The sequence below is a fragment of the Panicum virgatum genome, chromosome 3K (genome assembly GCF_016808335.1).
Source record: "Panicum virgatum strain AP13 chromosome 3K, P.virgatum_v5, whole genome shotgun sequence".
Lineage (NCBI taxonomy): Eukaryota > Viridiplantae > Streptophyta > Magnoliopsida > Poales > Poaceae > Panicum > Panicum virgatum.
In genome coordinates, this window is record NC_053138.1 from 12,052,210 (window position 1) to 12,074,797 (window position 22,588).

The 22,588-nt window shown below is 50.6% G+C and overlaps 1 protein-coding gene across 1 annotated transcript; it reads left to right on the forward strand.

Moving 5' to 3' along the window:
* The first annotated feature begins 16,718 nt into the window (after positions 1-16,718).
* LOC120697630 lies at positions 16,719-20,175 on the forward strand. The gene is made up of 3 exons (XM_039980912.1): positions 16,719-18,687; positions 18,806-19,009; positions 19,117-20,175. Exons 1-3 carry the CDS (start codon positions 18,223-18,225, stop codon positions 19,873-19,875), a joined length of 1,428 nt encoding a protein of 475 aa, XP_039836846.1. The 5' UTR covers positions 16,719-18,222; the 3' UTR covers positions 19,876-20,175.
* The last annotated feature ends 2,413 nt before the right edge of the window (positions 20,176-22,588 follow it).

The window sequence follows — 22,588 nt, forward strand, 5'->3', positions numbered from 1 at the left end:
CATTGCCCACGGGAAGCGCGTGTGATCCAAAGGGTTTGCTTGGCTTTGACCGAGGAGGGCTGGGACTCGCGGCCAGCATCTTTTTTTCGTAACTCCCGACTTGCGGCCCACGAGTAATAATCTCGGTAACAAAGTCATCGATAAACACTGTGTTCGGATGCAACTAGCAAGTAGTATTTTCCTCTTACACTAAATCAGTATTAGCTACCAGTCACAACTAGCCAGTAGTATTTTCTCTTACAATAAATTAGTTATCGTTAGATTTTTATTTATTTTTTTTTGTGGGGGGAGAACTAACACCCATCGTGAACATACATTTGGTAATCGACGTGTGAAGAAATTGCTTTATACTACGAAATTCTTCCATCGTTAGTTCCCGTGTAAATGACACCTTCCATCCTCGTCCACTTGAGCATTGCTGCATTCTCCGACATAGTAGGTCAGTCGAAAAAACTTGCGTGCTCCAACGAGCAGGAGAAATTCGTTTACGCAGTGATGAAACCGAAACATCAACGCAATTAAGGAGACCAAAAATCTCTGAAAAATTGCCGTTTCCCCAGGATTTCGTCTGGTCTGCAACGTAAGCCAGAACTCTCTACGGCAGCGAAGGGCAGGCAGGCAGCTAGTCTCTTGCGAATTTTCAGGTGGCGGCAGGGGAGGCGAATGCCGTTTGCTCCTGCGGTCAAAGGTTTGACCTGGCGGACAGCTGGTTTGGGGAGGGATAGGCAGTTTGACACCTCACTCTGACGTGGCTGACAAGCCCCTCCAACGGGGATGAGATCAGGCCAGACCAATGCCAGGTGGTGGGCCCGCCCGCCGCTTCTGCAGATAATCCGTGGGTGCGCGTTTGCGATTGGTAGGGTTTTTTCTTCTCTGCAAACTGTAATGGCTTCATTTTAGGCTTGTTTAATTGCAAAATTCAAAATTTCAAATCTATCACATTGAATCAGAATTTTATATGCATGGAGTATTAAAACTAGATCAGGTGCTATCCGAAGAGACACAAATTGGACGAGGCAAACTTGTCGTGGATAGTGCAGATCATTGTTTGAAGATTGATGGATGGATCCGCCAAAGTAGATAAAGCATCCGGTGGACCAAATAGCTGGGGGCTATGGGGTTCTACCTATGCCTGCTTAGACGACCGAACTTGTAGTTAGAGTGTGTTTAGTTGGTGAAAAATTATTGATTTTGGCACTGTAGCATATTTCGTTGTTATTTAACAAATAATGTCGAATGTGGATGCGCTCGTAGTGCAACGGCAGCGCCTCCCGTTATGGAGCGTGCCCGCCGATCCCCGATCGGGGACTACCTGCGTGCCGCACCGGGATTTATTCCCAGGCAGGTTCTTTGGTGGCCTTCCTCCGACCGTGCTTCGGCACATGATCAGCCATCTTCGGAGGATAGGTTGTAGTAGGTCTTAGCTTGCTTGTAGGGAGGTGTTGCGTGTGGTGTGAGTAGGTGTGTAGTGTGCGTCTACTTGTGAGTTCACATACTACAACTTGTACTCTAGCTTAGGGCCCTAAAAAAATAAATAGTGTCCAATCATTGACTAATTAGGCTTAAAAGATTCATCTCGTGCTAATCAGTTGGACTGTGTAATTAGTTATTTTTTTTCAACTCTATTTAATGCTTTATGTATGTGTTCAAAGATTCGATGTGACGAGTATTGTAGGAAATTTTTTGAGAACTAGTCAGGACTTTAGCAGCCTGCCTTGTACCTGATCGACTATCTGCTGCCTTTCAAGCAAAAAAGGCAACAAAAAAATGCTCAAAAGGCTTCTGCATATCTAATGACTTTCACTGTTCAACACAAAAAAATATCAGAATGACTCCTGCAGTCGTGCGGCTGCTAACTTCAAATATTGCTCGAAAATGATGGCTCGCTTTTGTTTCTGTACTTTCTTGCTTTTTTTGTTTCTGTTTTGGAGCGGACTCTAATTATTTTTCCCTTTGGCACCGAAATTCAAATTGGGGAAGCTGCGACGATGCCGCGACTATCAAGACTAGCACCGTTTCTTGTAGTCGCTATTGTCTTTTGGCATCACGTCAAGGCGCCACTGTGACTCGCTCCGAGTGCTGTACCATCATGTGAAATGAGGATAATAACTAAGGCCCAATAATATCTTTCTACGAAATCATTTGACTCATACCGTCGTACATTTCCAACTGAGCTTAATATTTCTATAAATGATTATTTTATTACAGTAATAATGAACTCGGATTGAGTTGTATGTTATGATACTACACGTTTATGGAACTGAGCGCAATAACAGAATTTTCAGGCATGAGGAGGTTACGGTTACTCACTTCATTGCGGCTATCAAGGAGGACTCTCGTTTATGGGTGTTTGCCGGAGCAAAGGATCTCGGCTCTCTAGTTGATCTAGCCTCGCCTGAGTAGTAGCTGTATGTGTTGGGCCTTTCCAGCAACATGCCTGGGAAGGAAGTTGGCGCCTTGTAAACTCTCTCTCTGCTTATTAATGAATGCTTGACAAGTTGTTCAGATCTTTCAAAAAAGATACTACACGTAGATGTAGGTTTGGATCAAAACGTTATTTCATAACCATCTATCTCGTTGCTGTCATATGTAAATATATTACTCCCTCCTTCCCTGTTTATAAGGCATGGTGGAACATGACACGGTCTTCTAAACAACACTTTGACCATTTATTTATCATATATTATATCACTTTTGATTATAAATTTATAATCATTGTAAAATATATTTGATTATGAATCCAATCATATGAAATTTGCATTATAAAAATAAAAATTTAATAGTCAAATTATTGGTCAAAGATGACAAGGTTTGAATCTTGATATACGTGTATGCCTTATAAACAGGGAAGGAGGGAGTATGATGTAACATTCTTTGGAAAAGTTACATGTGGAAGACCACCAAAGTGATCAAAATGACATTATTCCTAATGTGCTGACGGAGAGTGCTAAGTTTGTAGTAGATACAACCAAGTCCAAACAAACGCATGTCGTCACACTGTTTGACAATTTGCAATAATCCGAAGATATTAGAAGCGGCCTAGTCGACTAAAGTTTCAGTCTCATTATTTTGGGGGTTAATCTGAGTGGGTTGGTGGATTGAAAGTGACGTGGCTGCTCACTAAACCTCCAATAGCAGCCTCACTGGACATCTTTAAGCAAAAAGGAAAAAGAGACTGCTCTGAAGACTTTTGGTGTATTGCCTTTCTCGGCGGCTGCTAAGTAGTTTAAAGGTGCTGTGACGCAAAAAAAAGGAAAAAAAGATGATATATATTTATTTTGGATGCATCACCGCCATGATGCGAAGAGCCGAAGAGGGGAGCAACTATACATCGCTTCAGGCGATACAATCCCGTTTTATCATCTGAATGCGCGCAATTCAATTAGCAAATGGGCTTGTTAGGTACGGCCCACTATTTATTATTGCAAGGAGAGAAAGTATATATGCATGCGTGCAGAAACGACAAAACAATCACATCACCCACGTGCAAACAAGTTTGAGACAAAAAAATCCGTAAATCCCACAACAAATATCCAAATTAAATTCTGATTGCAACATTGTATTTTTTGCATCAAGATCTTCAAAACAAGACCACACTTGACTATATTTGGAGAATTTTATTTTTCTTTGTATTTTTTTATAAAACTTGAACGTATGGACTTTTGCGAACAAATGCATATCTCTTTGCGAACAAAATATTAAACCCAATGAATAAATAATAGTAGAATGCGAACAAAATCTGAATATCGCGAACAAAAATTTGGCGCATGAATGTTGTCAGCTAAATAAATAGAAGAGAGGTTCTGCTCATGCATATAAAAAAATACAACGAAGATGACTTCATCCATATACATGCAGTTCTAAAGCTAATAAACTTGTAACTATTAAACGTGCATCCAAATTAAAAGCATTCGCGCTAGTCAAGTAATATTTTAAAAACACAGATAAATTGCCAGCTAAATAGGAAAGATAATATGCCCATGCATGAAGATATAGATAAAATATTGACATCACCCACATGCATGCAAATACAAAACTAAAATATTGTAACTATAAAACCGAGCATGCAAATTAAATTTCTATTGTACCATTATCTTTCTTATGATAAAATCTTCAAAACAAGATCATACTTGCCTATATTTACAAGATATTTTTTTAATATATTATTAATACTAAATAATAAATTTTAAATAATATAAACAAATATTTTAACAATACGTACAAATAATTATTCTTACGAACAAAAGATTAAATGTCACAAACAAATAATAATGTAGAACGAAAAAAAATAGTAAACAATGCGAACATTTGATTGTATAGGATGAATAATAGAAAAAAAATTCTCGAACAAATGACTCAACATCACAAAATAATTTAATCTACAAAGCGAACAAATAATTTAGCATTGCGAACAAATTAGTTACACACAGACATAAAAAGATATATCCAGATTAAGAAATGTTCTTATAAGCATATATACACGTGTTAAATAAGTTGATAAAAATAAATTATAAAAAGCCTCTACACAACACGTCCAGACTCCACACCTTGCATAGATTCATACTCCCTACGTTCCAAATTGTAGGTCGTTTTGGCAAATCTAGATGCATAGATTTTGCTATGCACCTAGATATATATTATGTCTAGATACATAACACAAACTATGTATCTAAATTTGCCAAAATGACCTACAATTTGGAACGGAGGGAGTAGTTGACAAGTTAGTTAAACAAAATATGAAAGAAAAATAAAAAGGAAGAAAAAATTGAAAAGTTAGTATTACTGAAATGAAGAGAAAATGAAAATTAAAGAAAAGTATATTATGACTCATTTGGGTCACAAACAAATAATCTGCATGTGAAATGAAATATACAAAGAAATAACAAATTTATAAAAAAATTATACCAAAAAATATAGGAAAGACTTATAATATATCATATGCAGAATTGGAACAATCAAATATACCATTGTACTTTTGATAATCTAAATATACTTTCAATCATTGCATATATTCAATATACTATAAAAGAATAAATTTTATATTAGCAATAATCTCCTATATCATAAAAATTCATAGATTTTACTAACAAAATGCTAAATTTCTTACTTTATCATGGACTATGAAATAGAGAAAAAAACATCTACAAAGTTGAGAAGAAAAATTAAATAAGTAATAAGAGAAAAAATAGTATAAAAGATTAACAAAATAAAAAGAAAAGACAAGTAATGGAAGGAAACAAAACCGGCGACGAGAGGAAAAGGAGCTAAAAGAATGTGAAAGAAAAAGAAACAAGTAACATGAATACCAATGCAAGTCAAAAGAAAAAGAAATAAAAAAGAAACAGGAGAACATGGTGTGTCGAGCCCTTCATTTCCATCAAATCAATCTTCTCATGTGCAGTCCTAGGCTCAAACTATAATTAATGGCACAACATGGATTCAAGTGCCAGCAGACCAATAAACCGAGCTGACATCTTATTGGGCTGCGAAAATCAGCGTTAGAACGGAAAAAGATATAACATTAGGCCCAATTCACGTCTCTAGCTTACCTGGAATTCTTCAGGCGATGGATCGAGAATTTGTAGCCCGAGCGATATATAGCTGTGGCGGGCGAAGAGACTGTTTATCAAGGACGGACCCGTCCTGGCGGGCCGCCGCACACATAAGAAGATGGACTGGAAAGGAAGCCTTATTATTTGGGCCTATGGCGATAGTAGCCCAAGAATGATTTATGGGCCTAAAAAAAATAAGCTAAGTACATGTGGGTATGCCGAAAAATAAAAGTTCGACAAATATGTACTGAACACATGTTCTAAAACTTTGCCGAAAAATAAAAGTTCGACAAATGGCAAAGTAACTGAGAAAAAAATAAAAAATAAGCGTGCATGAATGGGGTAAAATAGGAGGCCATCAGCAGGGAGCACCCATCATTTCGCTAAACGCAGGACGTCAAGGGCTCAAGGCCCATGGGCCGAGGCGCATGTTCTGAAAAATTGTATTCGTCACTTCGCTGAACAGGAGACGTCAAGGACTCGAGAGCTCGAATCATGATTTTCTGAAAAACTGGAAGAGTTTAAAACGCGAAACAAATCTTCGGAAATCACTTGTACCGCAAGCAATCACTGTCAGTTCGAAACGACCATCATAAACCATGATCAAGATCAAGGGAAACCAGAGGCACTTTACTTTCGGCCTTCGGGCCTCAGCCTGCTTCCCCGGCCCGGCCTGTTGGGTCACGTGGCGGCACAATAATGCCCGGCCTGCATCCCCTGGCATGTCCTGCCGTCCTGGCAAGTACGATCTCCTTTTCCGGCCCTCCGGAGGCGCGGGTGGTGCTTGCTCTGCGACTGCGAGCGTGCGCAGCGGCGGCGGCGGCGTGGGTGCACGGCCGGCCGGCCGGGGCACGCGCGCGACGAGCCCGGCCCCCGGCGCGGCGTGCCTGCAGGGCCGGCGAAGCCACGCGCGATATGATGATTGGTCCGGACGCGGCCTCCTCATTGTGCCGCGCACGACCGGCGCACGGCCGGGCACGGGGCAGGGGACACCGCGACGTGTTCCGGCCAGGGCCAGGCCGCCTGGTCGACCACGGAGCGGCCGTCGAGCAGAGCTCGAGTTCTCGCACGGCCTCCGAGGCAGCCGCGGCCGGGCGAAAGGCGTGCTCATTGATCGGCACTGCAGCCTGCAGGCACGTCCCATGAACGTGTCCCGGGTGCCTTTGATCAGTGAGTGAGTGGATCACTGGATCCTGATGAAACGGCTCCGGAGCACGGTGCTTGGGCAGCTGGCCTCGTGCACGAGGTTGAAGCTACATTGAACCTACCAGGCGTGAAATGCATTTTGTTTTTTTTACAGAGAGGAGAAAACCCAATGCGGAAACAGGGCAAACCAACGGGAAACCACAAATCGAGAAAGGAGAAGATAGACCGGCGGCGGAGGCGGCAGCATGACTGCATGAGGCCGTATGAACAGGCACCGGCGTGGCGACGTCATCGGCGGGCGAAACGTGTCGACCCCTGCGGGCAGGCCCTGCAGGAGCTGGTCGTGGTACGACGACGGGCGCAAATGACCGTCGTACCCTCGGCACCACGCGCCGGCGGGCTCTGGTGTCGCTGTTTGAATCCCGCGGCCCGAGGCAGGCAGCGCCGCGCGGTCTTGGGGCCCCGCGCCCGCGGGACGTGGTGGCAGTGCCCCTCCCCTCCAGGGGAATAAAACCGACCATGAAGTCACCTGACGTCGCCGGAGAAGATTCCTTGATTCCTTCCGCGCTGCTCGCCTGCTCTCTCTCTCTCTCTCTCTCCCTCTCTCTCAAAACTGCGAGATCCGACGGACGTGGTTGCTGTCTGCGTGTCTCCCTCCAAATTTAAAAAAATATTCCAGGATCTTAGCTGCAGGAGGGCAGCCGGTCGGTGTCTGTATGGTGTGGGGTGCGCGCCCCGGCCGGCACCCGACCCGCGCGGCCCCAGGGAAGCCGTCGTGTCACACGGGAACGGGTAAACAAAAGGCAACGCCTCCCGCCTCGATCGGGTGCCCGGAGAGGAGATGGCTGACGCGATGGCGACGCTGGTGCCGGCAGGCGAGGTCACGTGCACGCACAGCTCTCGCGTAGTAGTAGTGTAGTACTCCGTATGTACGTACGCCTCGCCCGGCGGCGGCGCCGCCGCCGGGCGTTGTGGTTTCGAATGGTGGCGGCGAGGAGAGGGGGAGCGGGCCGTGCGGGGGCAGCAGGGTACATGCATGCGCGTGCTTGCTCCCGTGCGGTGCTTATTTACTACGGGCCTGGCCCGGCGGAATGATTCGGGAGCCGTGCGTTCGTTCGGACGGTAGCACGGTGCGGCGTACCGCACGAACGCCTGCCCGCGCGCGAGTTTCTCCTCATTGTTTGCTCGTACACTTGCATCGCAATTCGTACGTGCGGTTTGAATTTGTTACCGAGGCCGGCCGTCTCCATGCATGCGCCGCGCATTCGAATGCTTGGATCAATAATATAACCGTCACGTACGGACGTACCCAACCCAATCCTATCCATGATCCTACCGCATATGTATCGACCTATCCCCACCACCACCAGCTCCACTCCGTGCGCCGTACCACATGCATGCGTGCGAGCTGGTCCAGACCGGTAAAAAAAAGATTAAAGGAAATCACCCTAGGCAATGAACACTACTAGTAGTACAAACTACGGAGTACTAGTACAAACTGTGTGGCAGGTACGGTGGTCCAGACGATTGTATCTCGCCACAGGCAGGTAGATGTATGCATGCGCGTCCGTCGACGACCCCGCATATTTCGGACCACGGTTCGGAGAAAGGACGGAAAAGCCCCTGCGGTCCGAGTTCGGCCGCCGCTACCCTCTCGTGCTGTGGTTTCTTCCGCAATTCCGCGGCTAGGCCGCTGGGCGCGGCGCGGGCGTGCGTGCGGGTCACGGGCACGGCCACGGGAAAAAGGAGTCAAGCCCATCTGGCCGGAGGAGCTGGCCTGGGACCTGGAAAGCTGCGCGTGGCCAGCTGCCGTCCGCCGCGTCACCGGCCGGGGCGGCGCGCCGGCGACCCGGCCCGTCGGGCGGCGGCCAACCCACCCACGGGTCCCGCATGGGTTAGCTGGCTGGCGGATCGGAGCAACTGCTTTTACGGCGACGCGTGATGATGACCACGGTGGTCGACGTCGAATGATTGCGCTTGCAGCTCCGCTTTGCGCCGGCGGGGATGTAGGCTGTCTCGGTTGGAGGGGTCGCGTTCACGCGCCTCGGCAACCGGCGTCGTTCTTGCGGACACTGGACCGGTGGCCGGTGGGTGGGCTCGAGACGATGCAATGCTGTCGCTTCGTATAATCCGCATCACCGCAAGTACAGTGCGGTCTACGGCTTGCTACCGATGATGGGGTGTGTGCGTCCACGTACGTGGCGCTAATCGCCTCGTGCCGACGAATTCGTTCGCACGGTAGATCGATATGGCCGTCGGCCATACTGCCTTCACCGTCACGCACAAGTCTCGAACAGCAGGCATCGAGTGTTGGACAAGCCCAAGTGGCAGTCGGTTCGTTCGGTTACCGCCGGATAAACTTCTGAGTGGGGAAGACAGATCGATCACTCAAGTGTGCTTCAGCAAAGGTAGTAGATCACTCATGTTTATTGACGCAAAAGGTAGCAAATCCACTACAAGAGTGACAGCCCCCTTGATTGAAACAGGTTTCTATTTTAAAATAGCAAACAATCTACTCCCTCCGTATCCTAATTAGACGATGTCCTGGAGGCCAGGCTAGTTGCGTCAATTTTTGACGTTGTGAAGGCCGAGTTAAACTTTGGACGGGATTGCCCCTAGCCAGGCACGCGCGCCGCCCGCCCGTTCGCGTCTCCTTGTCATTAATCGCGGACTCCTCGACTAAAGAGATCACGCGCACGCGGACTACTTCATCTCCCTCACGCGGAGTACTACTACTTCGTTTCATCGCTATGGAGACCGGCGGCGCTCGGGTGCTGGTCGCCGCGGACGGCATTGGGCCGGAGTCGGAGGCGCTCGCCGTGGAGGACATCGGGCCGGAGTCGGAGGAGGTCGCCGCGGAGGACGTCGTCGATCCGCTGCTGTCCGTGGACGACTCCGACCCGCTGCTCTCCGTCGCGCAGGATTCATAAGAGCCAGACGAGGTCATCGTGGTGCTCGCCGCGGACGGTATGGTGCCGGATTCGCAGGAGGTCGCCGCGAACGGCGTGGCGCTAGACTCGCAGGAGCCGGACAAGGGCATCACACCGGAGTTGCTGGAGCTCCCGCCGGACTCCATGGAGGTGGTGCTGGATTCGCAGGAGGTCGTCGCAGACGGCGTGGCGCTGGACTCGCAGGCGCCGGACGAGGGCATCACACCGGAGTTGCTGGAGCTCCCGCCGGACTCCATGGACGTGGTGCCGGATTCCATGGAGGTGGTGCTAGATTCCTTGCCGCCGGGGGCGTTTGTATGCGGTCGCTGTGGTCTCGTTCATGAGGATCGCGAAGCATGGAACCGTGCACACTCGCGGTTCCATCCATGCCCTAGCTGTGGTCTCGTCCACGCGGACTACTCCATCAGCGCCATGCTCGGCCGCATCAAAGTGGACTGCGAGATTTTCATGGAGCAGTACAAGGGCTTGCTGTCGAACGACGCCAATGCATCGGTAAGACGCATGTTCTAGATAAATGCTAAACTGTTACAAGAATGCCTACTAATTAAATTGTTTCATGCAACAAGAATGCCTACTAGCACTGAAGGATCACAAGGGATACAAGATGGAAGCCGAACTTCTCTTTCTAGAGTTTCTTTTTTCATGTGAGCAATCTGAAACTTGTTGCAACCTTTCACTTTCATTGCTTCCATGAGATACCATGTAGTGTTAGAAACATCCGGTTTGCAAGGTGTGGCGAGTACTCCATAAAAGCCTACAAAACAATTGTGCGCAACAAATGAATGACGAGCGCTGCATGGTTAAATAGGCAAGGAGAGAAGGCAGAGCGCCAGGATAAAAATGTGCCGGAAAATTTGTTTGAGCGGCAGCCAACGCGCGGTGGCAAAAATGTGCACGAAACCAACGAAAACGAGCGAGCGAAACTTGGCCTCCCACCCAGTGCGCGCCATCACGTCCCGCCCGAACGAAAGCAACGCGCCTGCATGCGTCCGGCGTCCCCGTCCGAAACCAACGCGCATGCACGCCCATGCAAAAACATGATGATAAACAAAATAAATCGGGGCCACCAGTACTCGAACCAGAGCTTCCGTGACCAATCGAGTAGCGTGTGTTTTATGCTCAGGGTGCACCCGACACCATATTTAATAAGGGCAAACATGGAAAAATTACTCCTAACTAATCACTCCTTGGTATGCTAACTCATGTCCTAAACGTCATGTAATTACGATATGGAGGGAGTATAATCTTATATTAGTTAGGACAATCTCAGTGTAAATCTTCATAGCACAGTTACCAACACTGAGATTTGAAACTATTCCGGCAGAGTTCCATGAGCGATGAAATTCCTCTCTTATCCGATAAAACTTTTCCTCATCCCTCTTCACCATGACACTGCCAAGTGATCAAAATTGCTAATGTGGTTTGTTATTTAATCCTCAATCCTCATGAAACTCATGTTGTGGAGAATATGTTTATTGTAACGGTTGTTGTTTATATCAAAACTGTCGAGATAAGAGAAAAGATTATCTTAGAAAATTGTCTGTCACTCGATCGAGCTGATTTGGTCATCATTTATAAAATACATCCGTCGACCAAGGTATGCCTTTTTGCAAAATCGGTTGATGAAAAAGGTCGGAGGCCCCAGAGCCTAGATCTTGGTCCGGACGGCATGTACTTGCACATGGTGCGCTAGCTGATCATGCATGGTGCATTGGTACTACATCGTGCATGTGTAAACACGTACCTTGACCGTACCATTATGATATACATGCGACTAGGATTCAAATTCGAACGCAGGCCATGCCAGCTAGATCGAGTAGCTCCCAGCAGATCGAACAAACGCCACTCCATCCGTAACGCTCCCCATCACGCGCCGTGCACGCCTGCTAAACACACCTAGCCCCCATGACGGCCGGCATGCTGATTGCAGAGAAGGGTACAACACAATGATGCATGCTTCGCTTCGGCTTCACTACCGCCCTGCAGCGCAGTACGTGGTGGCGCACCCGCCCACATGCGCTGCTGGTACGGCGACCATGGCGCGTCGCAGACAGGCAGGCAACCCGGCCCGGGCGGCGCACGTGCAGCAGGCCGGCCCATACACCATCATGCACGCACGCGAGCGAGCGCGACGCGAGAGAGCACAGTGCGAAACTGCAAACGCGCGCACGCTGGATCGCCGATATCATCAAACCAAAGCTAAGCGGCTCGCCCTAAATCGCCTCGGCACTCTGCTGCATGCCCTGTGAGATTTGGCGGAAGCGTTAAACCTCCGTAGAGGCCGCTGTGCGTGTTAATATAGGATGGGAATAGCCCCCACCGTGGCTTACAAGATGCACCCGTGTAACAACCTGGCCGAGATCTAGGATTACAACAAGATATCCTACAACTAATCTACTAACAGCACACGATTTGTTACACGGGATAAGAACTGAATACACACACCATCTAACACTCCCCCTCAATCACACCTTTTGAAGGTTGAGATTGTTCCTAAAAACTTCAAGCTGTAGAACTGGAAGTGCTTTTGTAAAACCATCCGCGACTCGATCATCTGTAGAGACAAATCTGATCTGAAGAAGCCCTTGAGCTACTCGTTCTCTGACGAAGTGAAAATCTACCTCAATATGCTTTGTTCTAGCATGAAACACTGGATTTGCCGACAAGTATGTAGCACCAATATTATCACACCATAGACGAGCAGAAGTAGGAGCTCTTACCCCAAGTTCTTGCAACAAAGTCTGTACCCACATAATTTCAGCAGTAGCATTGGCCATTGACTTATACTCTGCTTCAGTACTAGACCTTGAAACTATGGCTTGTTTTCGAGCTGTCCATGAAATAAGATTAGAACCCAAGAAAATAGCAAAGCCACCTGTTGAACGTCTGTCATCCAAACAACCGGCCCAGTCTGCATCTGAGAAGGCGCTCACAAGAGTAGAGAGACTTCTATGTATTCGAAGACCAATACCAGATGTAAACTTTAGATATCGCAAAATTCTTTTGACAGTTGTCCAATGTACAGTGGTTGGCATATGCAAGAACTGACATACCTTGTTCACTGAAAAAGATATATCTGGGCGTGTAAGAGTTAAATACTGAAGAGCTCCCACAATGCTTCTATATCTTGTTGCATCAGTTGGCCCCAATTGTTCTCCTTCATATGCTGACAATTTTTCAGAGGCCGACAATGGTGTATTCACTGGTTTACAGTCCACCATTCCAACCTTCTTTAGTAGATCAGAGGTATATTTTCCTTGAGACAGAACAATACCTTGTTGTATTCTTTTTACCTCAATGCCCAAGAAATAATGAAGATCACTAAGGGCCTTCAATGCAAACTCAGACTGCAGTTTCCGTAGAAGCGCTGCAGTTGCTTCCTGTGACGAACTTGCCACTATAATATCATCAACATATATTAACAAGAACATAGTAACCCCTCCATTGCAAAAATAGAAGAGTGAAACATCAGCTTTGGATGGCTTAAACCCCAAACTTTGTAGTTTTGTGCTCAGTCGGGAATACCAAGCACGAGGAGCTTGTTTTAATCCGTATAATGCTTTATCTAACTTACACACATAGTGTGGATGTTTCTTACTTTCATACCCAGGGGGCTGCCTCATGAACACTTCTTCTTCAAGAATACCATGAAGAAATGCGTTCTGTACATCTAGCTGGCGAAGACTCCAGTTATTAGATACTGCAATGGAGAGTACAAGTCTGATAGTAGCTGCCTTCACTACAGCACTAAATGTATCATCGTAGTCAATGCCATATCTTTGTTTAAAACCTTTTGCAACTAACCTGGCCTTGTACCTGTCAATAGTGCCATCTGGTTTACGCTTAATTTTGTAAACCCACTTACAGTCAATTATATTTCTGCCTGCTTGTGAGGGAACAAGATGCCAAGTCTTGTTCTTGAGGAGAGCATCATATTCTTGATCCATAGCACGCCTCCAATTTTTATTTTCAAGTGCTGCATCAAGAGAACTAGGCTCAGAATTTTCTGTTAATAGCCCATACCTGACCGTGCCATCTGTATAAGTCTTCGGCTTGCGGATCCCACTTTGTGCGCGAGTTTTTGGTCATGTTTCTCCCCTGGATCCGCAGACACCACAGGAGGAGCCACAAGGGCCGCGCGGGTCGGCGAGGCGGGAGCATGCGAAGCCGTGTCATGTGCTGGTTCGGTGGCGGGGTCGTTAGCCGCAGCATCAGAGGGCGATTCGCCTAGGCTGGACGGCACGGAGTCGGAGGGCGATTCGCCTGGCGCAGGTGCTGCAGCTGCAGGCAAATCCTCTTCGGGATTGAGAACGTGCTCCCCCTGCGTATCACCATCACCAGAAAAACCTTCCGAAGCCAAATTTTCAGGAGAAAAAGCATCAGTAGTTACAGGTAAATTATTTGAACTATTAGCCACATCAGTACTAGATATTGTTGTACCCCTAACAAGCATAAAAGGACTAAGTAAATCAGGTGGAAGGAGGCTTATTTCTTTATGAAGAATTGCACCGGCATTGTCATGAAGCTCAGAGAAAGGGAAAACTTCTTCATCAAAGACAACATCTCGAGAGATGTAAACGCGTCCGGTAGAGATATCAAGGCATTTGAATCCTTTGTGAAGATTGCTGTATCCAAGAAATGCACAACATTTGGATCGAAAGGCTAGCTTTCTGGAATTATAGGGACGCAAATTCGGCCAGCATGCACACCCGTAAACTTTCAGCATAGAGTAGTCGGGTTTCTCATGGAATAGACTCTCAAGAGGTGTTTGAAAATCAATCACCTTGCTGGGAGTGCGATTAATAAGATATGTAGCGGCAAGGAAAGCTTCACCCCAAAATTTAAGAGGCATGGATGCATGAGATAATAGAGATAAGCCAACTTCAACAATGTGTCGATGCTTACGTTCTGCTGCTCCATTCTGCTGGTGAGCATGAGGGCAAGACACTAAATGAGTGATGCCGACCCTCTGGAAGAAAGAATTGAGCTTCTCATATTCTCCTCCCCAATCCGTTTGCATAGCAACAATTTTTATATTAAACAGGAGCTCAACAAGATTTTGGAAGTCATTAAAGCATTGAAAAACATCAGACTTATGCTTGAGCAAGTAGATCCAGGTAAACTTGCTATAATCATCAATAAAGCTCACATAAAATTTATTTCGCCCAACCGAAGTAGAAGCAGGTCCCCATACATCAGAAAATATTAAATCTAAGGGAAATTTAGAGGTGCTGGATGACTTGGGGTAGGGAAGTTGGTGACTCTTAGCTTGCTGACAAGTGTTACAAATGGAGTGTTGATGAACCTCCCTAGCACAAGGCAGCTTATTTTCACTAATGACACGCTGAACTATGGGAAAGGCATGGTGACCCAGCCGACTGTGCCATCTCATGGTAGAGGCTTTGACGGCACTGAAGGCGTCTTTGCTTGGCTTCGGTAGGGGGTAGAGACCAGATCTACATTTGCCTTCCAAAAGAGTTCTCCTCGTTGCCTGATCCTTGATAAAGAATGAATCAGGATGAAATTCAAGAAAAGCATTATTGTCTTTGGCAAGACGATGAACGGAAACAAGATTTTTCTTGGCTTGTGGAACGTGAAGAACATTATTTAGATGCAAATTGCGAGTAGGGGTACGAACAATAGCATGACCGATATGGTTAATGTTCATACCTGATCCGCTAGCAGTGCGGATTTGATCTGTTCCAGTGTACTTGTCGTGGGTGGAAAGCTTCTCAAGCTCGCCCGTCACGTGATCAGTGGCACCCGTATCGGTATACCAATTCGTGTCGATGCCGCAGGAGTTGGTGGCAGCATTGACGTTCCTTTCATCAGGGACATAGTCTTGGTCGAAGCGATGCCAACAGTTGACCGCACTGTGTCCCTTCTTGAGGCAGACTTGACACCTGCCATTGTACCTTTGCTTTTGTCCACCATTGCCGTTGCCACGACCCCGGCCTCCAGTGCCGGAGCCACGGCCACGGCCACCATTGCGGCCACCACGGCCACCACATTGCATCTCCAACCGGGCTTCGAAGCTGGTGATCTGGGTGACCAGTTCGGTGTAGGAGATCGGCTCGATCCTGGTGAGGACAGCCGAGACAAGAGGATTATAATCCTCCTGATCCAGTCCCGTCAAGATGTATGACGTGAACTCGTCGTCGCCGAGAGGTCTCCCGGCATCCTTCATCTCATCAGCATAGGACTTCATCTTGGCAAGGTACTCCGAGGCAGTGGAGTTCCCCTTCTTTGTCGTGGCGAGCGCGATGCGGGTGTTCACCGAACGCACTCGGCTTTGGGAGGAATAGATCTCCTCCACAGCTGCCCATAATTCGGCAGCTGTTTTTGCCATGGCGACTTGCGCCATGACGTCTCTGGTCATGTTGCTGAGCAGATAGCTCAGCACCTGCTGATCGCGGGCCACCCATGAGGCATACTCCGGGTTGGCCTCCTTGACGGTCTTGTCGCCGTGCTTGACGTCGATCTCCTTCGATGGTGCCGCAGTAGACCCATCAAGGAACCCCTCCAGCAGGGCACCTCGAATGGCCGGCAGCACCTGGAGCTTCCATAGACCAAGATTATTCTTGGATAGCTTCTCGGTGACGGGAACGGGAAGAACAAATGGTGAGGCAATGGCCTGACCAAGGGAAGAGTTGGAGGTCGCCATTCTAGATGCAATCTAGAGGCAGTTGGCTCTTGGTACCATGTGAGATTTGGTGGAAGCGTTAAACCTCCGTAGAGGCCGCTGTACGTGTTAATATAGGATGGGAATAGCCCCACCGTGGATTACAAGATGCACCCGTGTAACAACCTGGCCGAGATCTAGGATTACAACAAGATATCCTACAACTAATCTACTAACAGCACACGGTTTGTTATACGAGATATGAACTGAATACACACACCATCTAACATGCCCGGCCCGTCATGTCTAAACCACCACCACTGCAGCTGCAAGCCGGCTGTGCATCATGCCGTTGCCTGCTTTTCTTCCCTCCATCCAGTCCGTGTCCGTCCTCTCCTTCCGCGGTCGCCTTTTTCCGCCATGAGTTGCAAGCCTAGCTACGCGGGTGACCTGGCCTGCTAGCTTATTTAGCTCCTGCATGCTGCGCCGGCGTCGAGTCGTCTCCATGCCATGCATGCCGAATTGCCGATGGCGCTGCGCGGGTAGTGCGCTAGCTACTAGTACGTAAGTGTAGAGTGTGGAGAAGCCAGCTTTGCTGCGTCGTCTCCGGCCGTGACGGGATCGACCGCCGTCCGTGCGGGATCTCCTGCCGCTGGGGTCCTAGCTCCTCCACCGCCTTAGCCGTTGGCAGGCTACTGCCCGGTGAGCATCTCGCCTTTTTTTGCCGTGCTAGCTAGCTAACTAGTAGCTGCGATCCGATCGTACGGGCTGATGGGCACGGAGGAGATGCTGCCGTACGTAGTGGACTAGTTGGTCGTGGCTGGGCGCGCTAGCTCCGATCCGCTCTGGTGCAGGTCAAGGCCGCTCACGGGAGTGGCCGCAGTGGACGCAGGTGGTGGTGGTCGCAGGAGCTCAAAAGCCCCGACGGCCCGAGACCCCCCTTCGCTGCCGCAGCTAGCCGTCGGCGAGCTCCCTCGTCTTCATCCCGATCGAGGTGCGTGGTCACTGCTCGATCGCTCTTCAACTCCCCCAGCCCACCCGTAGTGCTGTTTGGTTTGCATCTGCAGTTTTTACTTGTCCGTCTCGCATGCATGGTTGGCTGTTGCATGTCGGGCTGCGAGTGCTGTGGATGAGGATCGTGCGTGCTCGCGGTACGCGCGTTGTCCCATTCGACGGCCGCATCGATCCCGCCTCGCTCGTCCCCTCCCTCTCGTCTCATGCGCGTCCGCCATGTGTTGCGCGGTGTAGCTTGCTTAGCTTTTCTTGCCAACTTGGGCTTAATTGCCTGGGCTGGGGCACCACCACGTACATACTCCGCTGTTTTAAGCCCTCACACCCTGATGGAGGATAAAAGGGTAGGCGAGATTCTCTCTCTCTCATGCACGTAATTTTGATTTGACGCAAAGATCAGTACGTAGATAACCACCTCTCGGTCGGTCGGCCTTTTGGACCGGTAAGCAGAAGACTGCTTGCAGATGTTCTTGTTTCCAAAATGCGCTCTACACCTGTTGCTCCCGAACTGGTCGTCCTCCTTTTCTTTCTGCCCCTTTCTTGTTTGCGTCTTTTTGGGCTGACGCTGTCCGTTTTCGAACCTCGAGTGCCCAAACAAATCTCTCCCTCCGATCGATCCCTCTCTCTCATCACGCTACTCCCTCGCTCGCATCCGTTTCCGTTTCTTTACTTTACTTTAATGGTGATCAGGGGGGGAGAGAGAGCAAGCAGAGTGAGATCAGAGAGGCCCATGCTTCTTCGCTTTGTCCGCTAATGGCCGCTGTGACCTCCTCGGCGTCTCTCCCCACCCCTTTTTATTTCGAACCCGCGCCCACTCGCACGCTTCCTTCCGTCTTCCCTCTCATATTCAAAACTCGGCTCCTCCTCTAACAGCCGTCACCTCGCCTCACTCGTGTGCCTTCTCACTCTACCAGCGTCCGCCCGCCACCCAGGTCCGGCGATGGGCAAGGCGGCGCGGTGGTTCCGCAGCTTCCTGGGCAAGAAGGAGCAGGCCAAAGACCAGCAGAGGCGCCAGCGGGAGGACCACCAGTCGCTGCCCCCGCCAGCCAGCGCCAAGCGCTGGAGCTTCGGCAAGTCCTCCCGGGACACGGCGGAGGCCGCCGCCGCCCAGGCCGCGCCCGTCTCGGCCGGCAACGCGGCGATCGCGCGCGCGGCCGAGGCCGCGTGGCTCCGGTCCGCGGCCTACGCCGAGACGGACCGGGAGCGGGAGCAGAGCAAGCACGCCATCGCCGTAGCCGCGGCCACCGCGGCGGCGGCGGACGCGGCCGTAGCGGCGGCCCAGGCGGCCGTCGCCGTTGTACGGCTCACCAGCAAGGGACGCGCCGCGGCCGCGCCCGTCCTCGCCACCGCCGGCGGGCGCGCCGCCGCCGCCGTCAGGATCCAGACGGCGTTCCGGGGATTCCTGGTAAGCAGCATCGCACCGGTCCAAACTCCGTGATCGAATCGAACAGTGCCCCGTTGTCTCTCGCCATGTCCGTACGCCTTGCTCTGCTTCAAACCACCACTGTTCTCTCTGCGCGCAGGCGAAGAAGGCGTTGCGCGCGCTCAAGGCGCTGGTGAAGCTGCAGGCGCTGGTGCGCGGCTACCTCGTGCGCCGGCAGGCGGCCGCCACGCTCCAGAGCATGCAGGCCCTCGTCCGCGCGCAGGCCGCCGTGCGCGCGCGCCGCGCCGGCGTCCCCGTCCTCCCGCAGCTCCACCACCCGCCCGTCCGGCCGCGCTACTCGCTGGTACGAACGAATGCCTTTCCCATACTCGTCGGCCGGCGCTGTCCGTCGTCTCGTCTCGTCATCCCCGTCGATGTTTGCTGACGTGTCGGGATGATCGGCCGGTGCAGCAAGAGCGGTACGCGGACGACACGCGGAGCGAGCACGGCGCGGCGGCGTACGGCAGCCGGCGGCTGTCGGCGAGCATCGAGTCCTCGTCGTACGGGTACGACAGGAGCCCCAAGATCGTGGAGGTGGACCCGGGCCGGCCCAAGTCGCGGTCGTCCTCGCGCCGGGCGAGCTCCCCGCTGCTCGACGCCGGCAGCAGCGGCGGCGAGGAGTGGTGCGCCAACTCCGCGTGCTCGCCGCTGCCGTGCTACCTGTCCGCCGGGCCGCCGCGCATCGCCGTGCCGACGTCGCGCCAGTTCCCGGACCACGAGTGGTGCGCGCTGGAGAAGGCCCGGCCGGCGACGGCGCAGAGCACGCCGCGGTACCTGCACGTGCACGCGCACGCGCCGGCGACCCCGACCAAGTCCGTGGCCGGTTACTCCCCGTCGCTCCACGGCTGCCCGAACTACATGTCGAGCACGCAGGCATCGGAGGCCAAGGTGCGGTCGCAGAGCGCGCCGAAGCAGCGGCCGGAGCTCGCCTCCGCCTGCGGCGGCGGCAATGGCGGCGGCGCGCGGAAGCGGGTGCCGCTGAGCGATGTGGTGGTGGTCGAGTCGTCCCGCGCGAGCCTGAGCGGCGTCGTGGGAATGCAGCGCGGGTGCGGCGCCAGGGCGCAGGGGGCGTTCAGCTTCAAGACGGCCGTCGTCGGCCGCATCGACCGCACGCTGGAGGTGGCCGGCGTCGAGAACGACAGGCTGGCGTTCCTGCAGAGGAGGTGGTGATGAGGCCAGCAGAGCAGGCTCGGTGCATTGGGGTGCCAGCGAGACGACGAGAGCTTTGGGGGGAGTAATTAGCAATAAGAATGCGTTTTCGTGTGTTCTTGCGAGCTCTCGTCCTTTTCGTTCTTCTTGTTCTTGTGTGTTTGCAATGTGATCAATCATGCAACTTTTGTGTTTCTTCTCTCTGTTTTTTTTATGTTTATTTCTGGTAAACAAGTGTATGAGGAAAATTTGATTCATACTGCACTTGGGATGTAAATTCTTGCTCCTATCATCAATGCTCTTCTTCGATGGTGTCCTTAATTTCTTCTTCATTTGTTCAGAACATTGAGTGATTTGTTTCTACAATCGTGGAGGCACCCATTCAACTGAATCGGCAGAGGTAGTAGTGGAGGCACTCACAAACAATGAACAATCTGAAAATTCAGTTGGAAGGACCTTCCTGTGACCTCACAGAAACTAACAGAAATTTTCTTCAAAAGAAAAGAAACTAACAGAAACAACCATCATATGGACGTCGTTGCAGTACTCTTCTATATATATTTGAATTCAATCAAGTGAACATGAAAAGTTCGCTTGCAATTGATCTTCCGAAACTCATGGGTCATGGCAGTGCTAAATTGGGCTAAGCCCTACCACTAGTGCTTAGGGTTGCAACGAACGGGAGAGGTAGTTTGGAACTGAATTCGTTTCGTCCGGATTCGTGACAGGCCAAACGGCCGATGATTTGAGCCCTATCCTACCCACACTTGCAGAGGCTAGGACAGAGTACTCGCTCGATCCGATTCTTTTCGTAGAGCCTACTGATTTTGTCCCGCAGGCGCGTTCAAAACCTGGTTGGTGCAGTGGGAGTGTGGGACGACCGAGCCTAGCATTAGCCGCCATCAATAATACTACTGGAGTAGATCGTGGGATGGATGAATCGTGGAGGAGGATGGGAATGGAGAGTGCGCGACTCGCTTGGCAGTTTGCACTTGGCGCCCACCTCGCAGTAGCCTTCCGGGAATTCGTGCGCTGAAATCCAACGCGGAACAGGGCGCCGAGCTCGATCCCGTTCAGAGATTTTGACGCTCCCCGATTCAGACGGGGGCTCGCCGCCGCCGCCGCCCGCCGGGGACGGGGAAGAGACACGGAGATGCCGAGGTGCCGGGACGCGACCCGACGCGGGCACGCGGCACGGCATGTGGCGGCTCTGCGGTGCCGCCGGGGGGGCTTGGCTGACAGGTCATCGCGGGCGCGGCGCCGGCCGGACCACGCGGGCGCCGGGCAGCCGGGCTCGCTCGGCTCGATCCGAATTCCCGACGCCCCAAACACGTGAGGTCGCGCGCGTGGGCCGGCCCCTGTCGGCGGGAGCGCGGGCCCCACCTCGGCGTCCGCCGTCCCACTCCCTGAGCGGCGGGCCCCGGCTTGCTCCCCCTCCCCGGGCCCAGCTAATTAATCCCCAAAGAGAAAGGGCGAGGTCGCCGGCTCGCTGCCAGCAGGTGCACTGCACTGTTCACTGCACGTTCCAGTTTGCTGCTCGTTACCGTGCTGCTGCTGACGTCATGCTCGCCGTCCACGGGGCCGTCCTCTTCCCTACACCTGTTGCCCGAAGATTTGTCAGCAGAGCAATGTGCCCTTGCCGGTAAAAGTATGGGTACTGTAAGTCCGTTTGGTATTACAGGATGCCCTGTTTAGTTCTAAAAAAAATAAATTTTCTACAATACCCATCACAACGATTTTTTGGACATTAAATGTAGTTGAAAAAAAACTAATTACACTGTCTAAATGATTAGCACGAGATGAATTTTTTAAGTCTAATTAGTCCATAATTAAATATTAATTGACAAATAACAACGAAAGTGCTACCGTGTTAAAATCTAAAAAAATTCACGAACTAAACGAGGCCTGTTAGAAAATGGACTTGTGGCGTTCACATCAAAGCTTACCTCATACTAATCCGGTTAGAAAATGAACACCTGCACAATACTGCGCTCCCTTGAACCATCACTTTCTTTTTATGATTACACATGAGAGTACTCTATAAAAAAGCCGCATCGTCGAGCAAGCGATTAGCAACAAATAAGGAGTCACGCGCACCTCAGGGCACATCAAAAAGGTCAACAAGTACAACGCTCAATAGCTGTGGTGACACACCAGCAATGCCCAGATTTGAACGTAGTGAAGGTCCCCAACCCCATTGCAAGTAGCATCCATAACCAGAATACCCGGATCGCACTCGATCTGTGCCCGTGACAAACCAATGAGAGCAAGCATGTGATCGACGCTGCGGAGAGGCTGTGGCCGCCTGAGCACTGTCAGCGGAACCCAGCGGTTAGCTGGTCCTTCCTTTCCTCCTGCACCCTGCTTGCTGTGGAACACTACTGCCTGCAGAGGAGTTGAGGACACGGGCGAGTCTGAATTGAGCCATCCATCCATCCATTCACCCTATCCGTCCGTCCGTCCGTCCGTCCGTCCCGGTTGCCTTTCTTCTCAGCAATGATTAGGTTCTGATTTGACGGATGATGGAGGACTCGGACTCTCCTGGGTGACCGTGCGTGCTCCTCCCTGACGCTGCGCGCATCCGTAGTACTACATTTTTCTCTGTTCCTTTTTGAAGATCCGTGTCCTTTGCGTTGCCCTTCTTTTTCTGCACGTTTCGCATCTTGCCATGCACTGACCGTGCGTACGTGCTCCTTCATGCTGCACGCATCGCATTCTGCCTCCTGTTTTCGAC